General features: G+C 53.5%; 1 protein-coding gene across 1 annotated transcript in view; it reads right to left on the reverse strand.

Annotated features, from left to right (window-relative positions):
• Positions 1 to 2,153: 2,153 nt before the first annotated feature.
• The window catches only part of XKR7 (XK related 7), a 31,176-nt gene continuing 19,532 nt past the window's right edge, over positions 2,154 to 13,797 (reverse strand). Inside the window, exons 2-3 of the mRNA XM_033094992.1 lie at positions 10,468 to 10,670; positions 2,154 to 9,063 (exon numbers count right to left, since the gene is read on the reverse strand). Of these exons, the coding sequence (XP_032950883.1) occupies positions 8,108 to 9,063; positions 10,468 to 10,670 (1,159 nt within the window). The 3' untranslated portion in view covers positions 2,154 to 8,107. The remainder of the gene's footprint in view (positions 9,064 to 10,467; positions 10,671 to 13,797) is intronic.

Consider the following 13,797-nt stretch of genomic DNA (forward strand, 5'->3'; position numbering starts at 1 on the left):
AGCCCAGATCCTATTGCTCATATCCCATTGGCCAGAACTTGTTTCCATGACAACAACTATTGCAAAGGAGGCTGGGAAAGGTAGTCTTTTATTCTGGGTGGACATGTGCCCAGCTAAAAATTTGTTTATAGGAAAAGGGGGACTCTCTCTGCTCTTTGCCACGTGAAGCTATAATGAGAAGTCAGCAGTCTGCAACTGAAAAGAGGGCTCTGACCATAACTCAACCATTTTGGCACCCTGATCGTGGACTTCCAGCCTACAGAACTGTGAGAAATAAATTTCTGTTGTTTATAAGCCAAAAAGAGTGGGGGAAAGGGAAGCATGGAAACTAGGGGGGATGTAGTGGTCTCTGCCTTAAAGCATTGGGTCACAAGCTCCTAATCCCACCAATCCTTGGTTATGGAAATTATCTTGGACCAATGGTTCTCAAACTTGGGTGTGCATCAAAATCACCTGGAAGGCTTATAAAAACATGCTGCTCCCCACCCAACAGCGGCTGATTCAGTAGGTCTGGGGTGGGGCCTAAGAATTAGCATTTCTAACAAGTTCCCTGGTGCTGCTGGTCTGGAGACCACACTTTGAGAACCACTGTGTTAGACCCATGATGACTTGCCTTTTGGCGCCAGGTAGGGGGCTATGTTCCCTGAGTACTTGGGATGGGGGCTCTACATGCATGAAAGAATGGTGAGAAAGGCCGTTGGCTGGCAACTGGGAGAGTCTCACAGAAACAGGAAGTTGGGTGGTTTGGAGACTGTAGGAGGGCTGGGCAGGGTAATGTTGGAGATGCAGCTCAAGAGGTATTTTGGGCTCAGACTGTGAAAAGTGATCACAAGGGTTTGACCTTTATTCTGAAGGCCCTGGGGAGCCATGGGGGGTGCTAAAGCAAGGAAATGTCATGAATCAGATTTGTGGGAGGATGAATTAAAGCAGTGGTCTCAAAGTGAGGTCCTCAGACCCCTTGCACCAGAATCTTCTAAATGCAGATTCCCAGGCATGCTCTATCCACCAGCAGGTTATGGAGATGGAAATCTGCATTTAAAACAAACCCCCTCTACCCCAAGTGTTTCTGATGCACTTTGAAGTTTGAGAATCACTGGATTAGAAGGTGGAAACCCCCTGAGGCAGAGAGATTTTCAAGGACAATTGTCTAGAATAGTGAAGGCAGGACCATGCCTGTGTTATTTCTCTTCACTGTGCCTAGAAAAGTGCCTGGCATAGTGATCGAAAAATACAGTGAATGTTTACATTTAAAATTTTTATTACAGTAAAAGACACACGGCCATTAATCCCCCGCAAAATACTCCCCCTCGCTTAGAACACACTTATCCCATCGTTCTTGTCACTTTCAGAAGCAATTCTGGATGTCCTCTTTTGTGAGTGTCTTTACTTCATCCTCCATCGTGACAACGCCTCATGTCACACATCGTTTCTCGTTTGGCAATTTCTGTCAAATAAAAACATTATGGCGTGTCCTCATCCACCTTATTCACCAGATCTGGCACCGTGTGACTTCTGGCTCTTCCCCAAAGTCAAAACGGCCATGAAAGGTAAATAAATGTTTTGAATCGATTCAGGACATCGAGGCAGCCATGACAGCGCAACTAAAGACTCACAAAAGAGGACTTCCAGAACTGCTTCAGAAAGTGGCAAGAATGATGGGATGTATGTTCAATGTGAGGGGAAACATTTTGAGGGGGATTAATGGCAATGTGACTTTTACTGTAATGAATTTTTTAAACACTTACCGTATTTTATGATCACGCCTCATATACTAGGTACTCAGTAAATATTTGTTTTAGAACTTGTCTGGGTCCAGATATTGTCATGGACTCATTTTCTGACCTCTGGCAGATCTGTACCCACCTGCTCTCTTTCTCTCTCTCTTTTTTTCCTTATCTGTAAAACAGAGTTTGGAGATAATCCTTAAAACCTTTGGTGGCAAGATTCTGGTTGATTGATTGAGGCTTTGTCCGTCCAATCAACAGGGAGCTTTGTGTAATGTCCTAGCCAATCCCAGCTAAATGTTTTTGCCTCTTAAAGGAGCCACAGGGACTGTGGCAAAGGGTATCCTTCCTTTCTGCTCCCTCCTTTATCTCCCTTCTCTAGCCCAGTACAGCCAAAACAATAGGACACAAACAGCATGTACTGAAATGACTTTTAATAGCTCATGTCGCAGCAAAATTAAAAATATACAAAAAGTTTGTGGTGTACAAAAGAGTCTCAGTACAGAAGCCCCAGCTTGGGGCCACCTCCCTCTCCTGGGGGATGCGCAGAGGGGTTAGTTGGGGTGGGGGACTGAGGATGGCACAGATGTAGTAAATACCAGGAGGTGGGACAGGAATAGGAAACAAATGGGCAGGGATGGGGGCTGGTTTGGGAGGGAAGAGAGAAGAACCTAGAGGGGAGAATCACCCGGAATTGTGCTGAGGGGGGGATAGTAGCCCCTCTCAGGCATGGCTAGTGGTTCCTGGAGTAGGAAAAAGTGGAGTGCGGGCATTAGGGCTTGGGGTGTTCCTGTGGCACCCTGAAGGACCTGGGCTCTGGTCCCACCCTGACACCAACTCGCTGTGTGACCTTGGGCTGGCTGGCTCTCTGAGCCTTCCCCTTCAGTGAAACACTACGCTGGGTGATTACAACGCTGATTCCCACCTTGGGGTCCCAGGTCCTGAGGGTTGCGAAGGCAGGAATGGGGGCCCACCAGTGCTCTCGAGAATTGTGTAAACACCAACAGAACACAAATATTCCCCCACTCTCAAGCCCTAGAAGCTAACTTGAGGCCTTGGCAGGCCTCACTCAGAAGCTCAGCTTGAGTTGATTTAATATGGAAAAATTAATTATACTTCAAGAATTGAGGCTTGTTTGGGAGAAAAATCTCCCAAACTCTAGGATCCTCAGGGTGAAAATAATAAGAGGGGCACCGGGAATCATTTGGGTCCGTTCCAGCTATTTATAACTGGTTTGGAAAACCAAGGGTTCCAGGCTCTGTGTATGAGGCCCCTCCAAATTTGGTGGTTTAGCTCAGTAGAGACAGGCCTGGTTTGGATTCTGGGATTTGGGTGAGAGGGAGCTAGAGGAATATCCATGTCCCACCTGATGCCTTTCTCGCCCCCTTTTGTCAGGCTATTTGTCTGGGATTATTGCAAGTACCCCCTACCCCTTCAGCCTGGCCTGGGAGTGCCCTTACAACGAGTGTGCATAGAATGAAAGCCAGGACTGCTGGGGAAAGGGCTGCCCCCTCCTTGCAGTGAGAAGGGAAGGGTGGAGGAACTTTCTGCCTCCAGGAACCAGGCCATCTGAGACGGAGCCTTCCTCTCCCACTTGAACAATTTCCTGCTTTTCCTCCCCTTGCCTGTATCTGCATGTAGCAACCAAAACCCCAGGAATGACCTCGCTCCTCCCCAAACATAATGGCACATAGTCCCTTTTCCCTCCAGCCCCAGGGTCTCAGAAGCCTCTCTGGTTGGGAAGGGGGTACTCAGGCCCCATCCCTACTGCGGCCCTCATGGCTTGGCACTCAGTCCCTTTCATTGAGACATCACAAAGCACTTTAATACAGAAATTGATAGCTCGTCCCCCCACCCCGTCCCCCATCTCCAGCTTTACCTGGGAAACAGGTGCCAAAGATTGGCAGGGCCCAGCAAAGGATGGGGGCAGTTGAGTTCTGGCTTTCAGTCTTCCTCCTGTACCTGGACTCTTTCCCCTCTCAATGCAGGTTCCTCCTAACCAGGGACCCCCAAACTAGAGAAGACCCAACACCTAAACTAGCTGCCTCAGGCACTGGAGGGGCCTGTCGCTCTTATCAGATGGTGGTTCCCAAATCAGGGAGCCTGGGATACCCAGACCTCCTTCCTCTTTTCAACTGAGAGGGTAGTGGGGCCAGTTCTCAGGTGGCTAGGTGGTGGGGTTTAGTGTCTCAGAGGGAGCCAACGCCTCTGTCCCTGACTTCCCCAGAGGGTTGTCCAGACTCTGCAGGGCTTTCAAGAACCTTCTCATTCTGAACCAGAGGTCTCAAACTGGTGGCTCATGGCCCAAATATGAGTGTTTAGCTTGGCCAGCGTGGGTTGTTTTTTTTTTTTTTAATGTGAATGTTAGTGCCTGTGGGCAGGGTATGTCCGCTCCTATTGGCCAGAGTCCCCCCCACTCCGTATCATTTAGCGCCTCCACATCTCTCATTTTCATTACCTGAAAGCATTTGAATTTGCAACCCTTGCACCCTGCCCCAGAAAACCTCTCCACTGCCTGAGGCTTCTGTCAACTCCTAGCCCAGGTGAGCTCCAAGGGAAGGACCTGAGGAACTTCAGCCCCTAGGAGGGCACTGGGGCTGCCAGGGAAGACTTCCCCTGGATGCTGCCAGCCCCCTCGGTCCTCAGCCTGAGACCTGGACATTCCCCAGGCCTTGCCCTCCCTGCCCTCTGCCTTCCCCAACTCTCATCAGTGACATACCTCTGTGGGACACAAGTGTAGCAGGGAGGTCACTGGGGCTAAGGCAGACTTTGGGAAGACGCAAGGATGAGGCAGATGAGAGGAGGGGACCAAGAAAGCCTTCCTTGTTGGGGAGCCCCCTGTTGGGGGGGGGTGGAGGTCTGTGCTGTTCAACCAGGGGTGACAGTTACAAGGCACGTGGTACATCAGTGCATGGAGGTGCGATGAGGGGTGTGTGGTGCCTGGAGGTTTAGGGAGCACAGTGAGGAGCCTGTGAAATCAGTTCAAGAAAATCGGGAAGCAGAAGTCTGCCCTGGGAATGAGGACACTGGTCTCCTGGGGATGGAAACACTGAGGGCAGGGCAGAGCCTGGCATATTGGGTACCCAGAGTATCTTCTCCTCTTCTGTTCCCGGCAAGATTAAGAGAGACCCAATTACCTCTAACCTTCAGGAAAAGCCTAACTCTGCCATTGACTTTCTGTGTGATCTCGGGCATGTCCCCTGCCCTCTCTGGGCCTCTCTTTTTCTCCTTTACAGTGGGTGTGGAGGGCAGGTGGCCCCAAGAATCCCACTGGGTTGTGGTTCTGGAGCCTTCTCTCACTGTAAGGACCCTGTAGGGATTCTGTGAAGGACTGAGCAACCAGACTGAGGTGGGAGGCAGGGAATGAGGAGCAGGAGTCAGAGATCCAGGGCTCCGATTCTGGTGGGGAAGAGAGACCGGCTGAGGTAGACTGTGTCGTGAAATGAAAACAAAACAACAGCTCAGATGGGGTGGTGCCCTTCTCTACTCCGACTCCTCTATCCCACTGAAACAAGGGGACTGGCAGGGACCAGATGAAGTAGAACCCAGGACAGGGGACCTCAGGCCTGGGACGGATGGGGTCCTGAGCTCCTGGGTGTGTGTGGGTTCAGGGGGGTCCTTAAGGGGCTAAGCTCTTTCCTGAGGGTGAGAAGCAAGAGATGCCTGCAGCCCTCTCTGACAGCCATTTCTGCTGCTCAGATGTCCACAGGCAGAGGTTGCGAAGGAAGGTTTTGTGGGATGGAGAAGATGTCGGGGGTGGGAATGGAGTAAGGTCCACAAACTGGCCACGCCTCCACGAGAGCCTCACGCTACCCCTCAGCCTGCCAGCTCTGTCCTATTCCCTGGTTCTCTGGGTGTCTCCTGGAGCTGGAAGGACTCCCAGCTCCCAGGGAGGATATTTTTATCTTTTCCTTTTAGGATGCTGAAGAATGGGGCAGCCAGACAGGCCATTCTATGACGCTGGGGAGTAAAATAACCTGCCAAGGGTGACCCTCATGTTACCTCTCTGAAACTTAGTTTCCTCCTCCATCAGATGGGTTAATAACACCTCTTTTGTAGGGAAGTTGCAAGCAGGGGAAAGTTTAGGTGAAACAACATGGGGTGAAAACTGGCATGGTCAGCCCTGGAGAAATAGTCGGGTAGATCTGGGTCCACATCCTAAATGCTCCTGTCTCACAAAGGGCTGTGATCTGTGTGTAACGAGCCATGGAGTTCGGTCTCTGAAAAGTGATTTGGGCAGAGAACAAGGATGGGTGAAGCCACCGAGGGGTCTGGGTCAGCCTCGGGCTCCCCACCACCCATCACCCTGAGGCCTGGTTTCTGAGGCTCCTTGGGGATCAGGGACGTAGAAGAGAGGGAAAAGCATTCTTTGTGCGTTGGTGGGAGGGATGAACACACCATTGCAGCTGTGTGCCAGGGGTGAGGTGACTGTGTCACGGGGGTGATGTGTGCTTACATGTGTGTAGGTGTGTGCTTCTTTCCGCTCAGCCTTTGGGGTCCCCCTGTATCCTGAGTGTGGCCCTCTCCCTGCATCCTCAGGAAACTCACTATCACCTATCACTAGCTGACAGGACAGCCAGGAATCTGGGACCTTGTGAGGCTAACTGCCACTCTGGGCCTCGGATTCCCATCTATAACCCAAGGAAGGCCGAACCAGAGAGGGCTAAGTGCTCCCCTAATTTGCATAGTCTAGGATTCTCGTGGTCCACCTCACCCCCAGCCCAGGTCTGCATCTGTCCTTAACATCACCTACTGTGCCCTTGTGGTGAATGCACCTTAGTGACGGGAGGGTGTGAGGACGTGGTGGGGGCTGTTCCAAGCTCTGCTTAGCATCTGTGTCCTACCCCACAGCACTGCCTCCTCCCACATTCCCCCACCCTGTCCAGGACGGCTATCCAAAGTGGAGAGGAGGGGCCCCGTGCAAGTGGTCTCGTGGGTGTCCTGGGATGTTTGGGCCATGGGAATGGACCACAGGCGCTGGAGGGTTGGGCAAAACCAAGCCGTTTTCCAGCCGCCGCCCCAGGGAACCATATCTTCCGCGTGGCTGAGCGCCAAGATTTATGTCATGCCCCCAGAGCTCATTTTTTTCTAGCTGGAAACCAATTGGCAGTTGAAATGTATCAGGGGTTTTGAGAAAATTTCCTCTTGGGAAGATGGCTGTGGACCAAGGCAGACAGGGGCACAGAACTACTATGTAGAACCCCGGGAGTCTAGAACTGGAGTACCTATTCCTAGAACGTTCCACTCCACTCTAGAGGCCCCTCCACCACCACATCAGGAGCTAGACTCCCCCAGAGCAGAGCAGCAGGGCTCCAGTACACGCACCCTCATAAGAAAATCCAGATCAGTGCCTCCTTAGGACATTTTATCAGCTAAGTGTTCTAGAATTTAATCCAGAACTAAGAATGTCTCTCTAGAACAGTTCCTCTGCTACATGTGCTAGAACTTCACCTATAATTGAGCCCAGAGTATCTTCCTAGACATTTTATCTGTTGTGTTCAAGACCTTTGTCTAGAAGAAATGTTCGATATGCTCATCTAGAACAAAGAAAGGCTCCTGGAAACATTTCACCTGAGGTGTCTGGAACCTCATCCAGAATAGAGCCCACAATAAGGGTGTCTCTGGAGGAGTTTACTTGGGGAACATTCTCTATGCTCCTGCTAGAGGGAGCATATCTGCTACCCCTTCCTGCTTCGGCCAGCCTGAACCTCTCAGATGTCTCCGGGTCCTTCCTTCTGTCCAGCTCAAGCACTGTCAGCCCCCCACCCCTAACTCCCTACCCCAGCCCAGCTCCCTCCTTTAATCCCTCTCTTGCCCAGGCTCCTGACCTTGGACCCCATAGGAACTGTACCCACTTGTGTACAGATGCTCCCACCTCACCCCACATCTTCCACAGCCTCCTCCATCCTCAGAGATGTGCTCCCCCCAGAGGTAGCCCACCCCCAACAGCCCCTCAGGAGCACAGGGCCTCCTCAGTCATGGACCCCAGACAGTGCTCCTGCTCTGACAGGTCTACCAGCAGTGACACGTGGGCAAGTCCAGGCAGGGGAGAGGGTGTGGGGTCCCCAGCACCAGAAGCGGTAATGGAGGCCTTCATGAAAGACGGGCAGGCAGCTCCGGAGGAGTGTAGCACCAGTTGATTCCCTGGGCCCTGTTTCAAGGGGGGATTAGGAAATGGGCCACAGGGCTGAAAACAGGGCTTAGGGCTGGGGCCTCCACAAGGCTGCCCACTCCCCTGAAAGAACCCAAGGGGGCCACTCTACCCTTGGACCAACAGATCCAGATCCACTCCCCCCTTAGCCGGTGGCCCTGAAATTCCAGGCTCAAAACTGTGGTTGATGAGGCCTGCAAAGCCCATCCCTTTTTGGCGGGGAGACTGTGGCCTACACTGTGGTCTCATACTCCAGCAGCTCCTGGGAGGTCCCCACACTCCGGTACTGCACCCGGGGTGTGACAGGTGAGGAGTACTCCAGCGCCAGAATGGTCTTCCGAAGCCGGCGGTCAATAAAATGAGCATCCCACGCGGGGTACTTCTTACGAGGCAGGTCAATCCGAATGACAGGCCCCTCTGTCCGAAAGGTGCGAGCCACTGGTGTGGGAGGCAGGCCAGGCCGCACCTGGAAGACAGGTGGCGTGGGGGTCCCTGCACGCTCTCCCCCCACTGAGGCCCCTTCCCGCTCGGTGCCTGTAGTCCTTGGCAGAGACCTCGGGGGACTTGTGACAGCGTCGGCGGGTGGGCCACAGGGCTCTGAGGCCTCAGGGCAGATGCAGCCAGGTGCCTGGGGACCCAGCATGGGCCCATTGGGGTGCAAGAGACAGTAGTAGACACACATGAAGAATATGCCCAGCGCAAAGCTGGACGCCACCACACAGACCAGGATGAGCGAGTGGAAGTCAGTGGAGAAGTTGCGGCTGGAGTACCAGAAGCCGGTGAGCGCGGCGTTCTCCAGCAGGACAATGCAGTAGTAGAGGGCCATGCGGCGGCGGCTGCGGCCCTCCTTGACGTTGAACCAGCAGAAGATATAGATGATGCCCACCACCATGTTGTAAATGATCTCTTCCCACTTGGACATGCAGAAGTCCGTCTCTCCCTGGATGACCCAGAAGGTCATGATACACCAGTGGGCCACAATGAAGATGCCGAAGTAGAGCTTGTAGACGCTGGCGAAGAGCGCGAAGGCCAGGCTGCGGGCTGCGATAGTGAACAGGTGCCACAACACCTGGACTACCGCTCCCTTGTAGGACAGCGGACGCTTGTCATCCCGTGAGTCCCGCAGCACCTTCTGGTAGGAGGCCAGCGTCCAGGCCAGGGACACAAGTGAAGCAGAGGTGGAGAGGGCTGCAGAGACAGGGTGGGGGTGGGGCAGGCTGGGTTAGGGGTGGGTCTGGGTCGGGGTCTGGGTAGAGGGGAGGGTTCCTGATCAGGAGCTAGGCTCCGAGGAGGTGTGAGGGAAAGGTGTATAAATCAGGCAGGGTGTGAGGAGGGTCTGAGTGGGTGGTCTTCAAGAGCAGTGATGGGGGAAGACTGGATGGAGCCTTCTGCAAGGGTGGGAGCATAAAGGGAGAGGCAGGTGGGTGATTTGGGTCTCCAGACAGGTCAGGTCCAGGTCTCTAGTATGGAGCTGTTAGGGTTCAGGGGTCTTGGTAGGAGGGTGGGAAATTAGGGTCTAGGACTCTGGGAGTAGAAAAGGAGGTGAAGGGGTGGGGGTCGTCACAATTAGGGCATGGAGGAGCCAGGAGAGGACTGTTAGAAGCTATAGGTCACCAGAATGAGGCTGGGGTATGGAGAGAGATAGCCACGCTGAGCACAGCTAAGGCGACGGGCAGAAAATCTAGGGTGGGGAGTTTTGACTGGGGCCCAGTATCGTGGGCAAGGGATCCCCAGGGGGCCTGTAGGTGGTGACAGAGTCTTTCAAGACATTGAGGGTGGGCTGGACAGAGTTTGGGTGAGAGGACATGGGGAGCTCCAGGGAGAATGGGGATGTGATTTTTCTCTGACAGGGAAGGGCTTGGCCTGGTCTGCTGGAGTTAGGGAACAGGCACGGCGGGGCTGAGTGCATGGGGACCAGGACTAGGCCTGGGAGGGGGTATGGGGGGAATGAAGAGCAGTGAGATAGATGGATAGGGCTCTGGAAACTGATGGATTGGTCAGGTCTGTGAGGCAGGAGATCTCCGGGAGATGCAGGCTGGGATTGGGACAGTTTGGAGAAGGAAGCGGACAGGGGAGGGTCTGAGCCTCTTTGGACTTGGCAGAAATGGGGTCTGGTCTTCCCTGACAATGAAGAAAGGGGGGAGGACAGGAAGGAGAATCCCACAGGGGGCCTGAGAGGAAGCAAGGAGGGGCCAGGTCTCCTAACACTGAGGTTAAGTGGGTCACAGAAGGGGAAGTTAGCCGGGTCTCCAGAGGCCTGGAGGGTGGTGAAAGTAGAAGGGGTTGTCTACGGACATACCACCCTGAACGCGCCGGATCTCCTCTGATCTCGGAAGCTAAGCAGGGTGGGGCCTGGTTGGTACTTGGATGGGAGAGTAGCAGGGGCAGAGCCTCCAAAACCCTGACAGTGAGTGGATCCGTGTAATGGGGTACACAGGATATCTCCAGGTGGCCCGAAGCAGGGGGAGTGGACACGTGGGACAGTAAGAATACTGACTACTGACTGAAGGGGAGTGACCCCGGGGAGGGGGCGGTAGGGGCGCAGGGCATCCCCAGAGTCCCGGGCGGGGAGCCGGTGGGGGCGGGGCTCACCGGGCAGCAGGTCGGGCTGGCCGCCTCGGTGCACCAAGAGGCTGAGCTGCAGCACGAGCTGCGGCGCGCTGCGCAGGAAGGTCTCCAGCAGGCGCAGCATGTTCACGTCGGCGCTCTCGAACAGCATCCGCCAGTAGAAGTGGCGCCGCAGCCGCTCCCCGCGCCAGCGGCTCTGGAGTCCCAGGTACATGGCGCGCAGGTACCTGCCGAGGGACGCGGTGCTTAGGCGCCCACTCCCAACCCGACCCTTGGTCCCCAGCCAGCGCCAAGGGCAAGTGCGGCTGCGTGTAGCTCTGGGCGTCACTCACTGCACGGAGCCTCGTACCTCAACTGTGAAATGAGCATTTTGAAAGGACAACTTCCTGGGGTGGTTGTTGGGGGCGCCTAATGGACTCTTTAGATTAAAGCCTTAACACAAACTCGGCGCTGAATACAGCTTTCTCAGCATCATTATTGCTCCAGCATCTCGGGGCCTGCTTTATTCGCAGGGCTCCTGACACCTTATAGTGCCCTAAACCTACCGTAGCCCTATTATCCCATTTGATAGATGAGGAAACTGAGACTCAAACGGTCACACAGCTCGGAAGCAGTGGAACCAAGATTCAAGCCCAGCAAGCCTGGCCTCAAGGCTCACACTCTATTAGGCAACTCTGCCTCTCCCCATATGCCATAATGTTCGCCCACACGTAGGTTCCTTCGGGGACAGGCCCTGGTGCCAGCCCCCAGTTCTGTTGCCACCAGCAGCTTCCTGGCCTGTTCCCAACCCCACCTGAGTGCCCAGTTCTCCCCACAGGGCACAGGGAAGGCCCTGGCATATGAGACTTTTCTTTCAAGGCTCAGCTTATAAGCATAACTTCCTCCAGGAAGCCTCTGCTGACCACCCTCCACCTGGGCTACGAGGCCTCTCGCAGGTTGCCCTCCAACCCAGCACGTGTCACAGTGGGTTGTAAGTGCCTGGTTATGCATCCGTCTCCCCCAGACGGTGAACTCTGTGAGGATGCTAGGTCAGCTTGCTAACAGTTGTACTCTCCGTTTTTAGCACACAGTCAGTGCTCAATCTGTGTTAGCTGAATGAATGAATGAATGTGTTCATGATCGAAAGTCTGTTTAACTGAATGGAACTCTGGTAACCCAGGAAGGGGGTATGGAAGGGATCCTGAAGTCCTGAGTTCAATTCCTGACTTTGCTTCTTATTTATTGTGTTATCTTGAATAAGACCCTTTCTGAGCCCTAGCTAATCCCTCCCAAAGTAGCTATGAGAATTAAATGGATGAGAAGATACTTTGCAACTGTACCTACTGGTGACAAGGGACCAGTCCACACAGACCTCTGGGTCTGATTTCCTCTCTTGGTGCCTTGCCCAACAGCTCCACCCCTGACTATTGCAGTCACAGATATTGACCCCCTGGACCCCCAATTTCTGATTCATGGGGCAGGCATAACCTTTGTTGAAACCAGAGAGGGCTTCTCTAGATGTGATCCCCCCAAAAACCAGAGGAGAAAATCCCAACAGATTTAGTGACCCTATTGTTTGAATCCAAAATTGGGGAACCAGGGATTTCCCAGATATGAAGTGCTGGCATTCAGAATATTGTTTGGAGGCCAACCGTATTCAACTGTGTGTTGCCAGCCCAAGGGAGGAACCACAGTGCTCCCTGGAATTTGGGATCAGCTGATACCCAGAGTTTCCCCAATGAGTACCCCAGTCTCAGCAATGGTGCGGCCCTCCCTGAACCTCAGTTCCTCCATATGATGGGCTTGATGACTCTGGAGATCCTTTCAGAGCTAATGTTCTAGGATCCAAACTCTCCCTTGAAAATGTGGCTGCAAACATCCCATTTAGGGCTCTCCTACCCATCCTTGGTCCTCCCAGCACCAATGGTAGGTGTAGACACACCCTCACCATGACACAGTTTGGGATTGGCAGCTGGGATGGGGAAGAGGGCTGTTCTCTCAGAAGCTGATTCAAGAAATGCAAAGGCTCCTCCGTCTAACACTCCCATCCAATGATGGAATTCCTCTAGCGATTTCCAGCGCCATGCGTTTACACCCTTTGCTCACACACTTCCACGATAGGGAGTCCCCACCTCTTGAAGCAGGGTCTTTGGCTTCTGAGATGCTCCAGATGGATTGTGTTTCTATGATGAGCAGAAATTTGTCTCCCTGTATCTTCCATTCTCTGGACCCCTGCCTACCCCCCACATGAGGATCCCTGTAGCCAGAATCATTCATTCACGTAGCAAGCATATTTTGTCCACTTGCTTTGTGCCACGTCCTGTGCCCTTAAGCGTCTCACAGTCCCATGGCAGAGAGACAAGGTAAGAGCTGAAATAGATGCACTAAAGAGGCTGTGGAACCCAGAAAACAGATGGGTAACTTTAGCTGGGGAAGGGCGTCAGGGAAGACTTGCTGGAGGAAGAAGCATTTGGTCTCAGTTTTAAAGGATGGGTAGGCATTTGGAGTCACGCAGGAGGTGGAAGGGCATTCAAGGTGGAAGAACCAGTCGAAGCAAAGGCATAGAAGCATGAGAAGACATGGCCTTTTAGGGGAACGGCCAGTGGTTTGATGGCCTGGTGGGGAGGGTTTTCACGGGCAGAGGCATAAAAAGTCTAGAATTGTGAAGGGCATCAAATTCTGGACTGAAGAGTTCATATTTTATTCTAAATATGAATTATATCCCAGAATCAGTGGTGATGTGATAAGCTCAGTGGCTTAAAAAGCTTGCTCTGGAGGCTGGCTTGGAGGAAAGCCAGGAGAGGCTGGGGTTTGGTCCAGGCCTGAAATGACAGGGCTGAGCTAAGGCAGGGCACAGAGGAGGGGCAGAGAAGAGAGCTGGAAACGGCCAGAGATCAGGGGTGGGGGGTAGGGGAGAGACCACGCTGGCCCCCAGAGTGTCTGAGGACCCAGAACACAGACTACTTTTCCCAGCCTCCATTTCCACCCACACCCCCCCAAACCCCAACTCCACTCCCTTCCCCATTCTTGTGGCTCTGACTTTGAACAGGAAGGATAGACCAGCTGGTCCAACGTGAAGGGGCCTGGGGAGTTGGGGGAGGGTGACACCCTGGAAGTTTCTCTCAGGCTGGAAGACCATCTGTTTCCTGGCCCTGGTCAGCATGAGGGAGGCCCTGGCCCAGCCAGCATCCATCACCACCTGACAGGCTGCCTGCCCACCTCCCCGCCCACTCCTGCCCTATTCTCTGTCAGTTCCCAACGCCCCCACGCCTCACCTAACCACAGACAAAGGGCTCACCTAGCTCAGGACCGCAGTGGGCCAAAGCAGGGAAGAGTTAGGGGAAGAAAGAAAGTCTCTGAGACCCAAAAATGTGG

Source organism: Rhinolophus ferrumequinum, chromosome 23, assembly GCF_004115265.2.
Source record: "Rhinolophus ferrumequinum isolate MPI-CBG mRhiFer1 chromosome 23, mRhiFer1_v1.p, whole genome shotgun sequence".
Taxonomy (NCBI): domain Eukaryota; kingdom Metazoa; phylum Chordata; class Mammalia; order Chiroptera; family Rhinolophidae; genus Rhinolophus; species Rhinolophus ferrumequinum.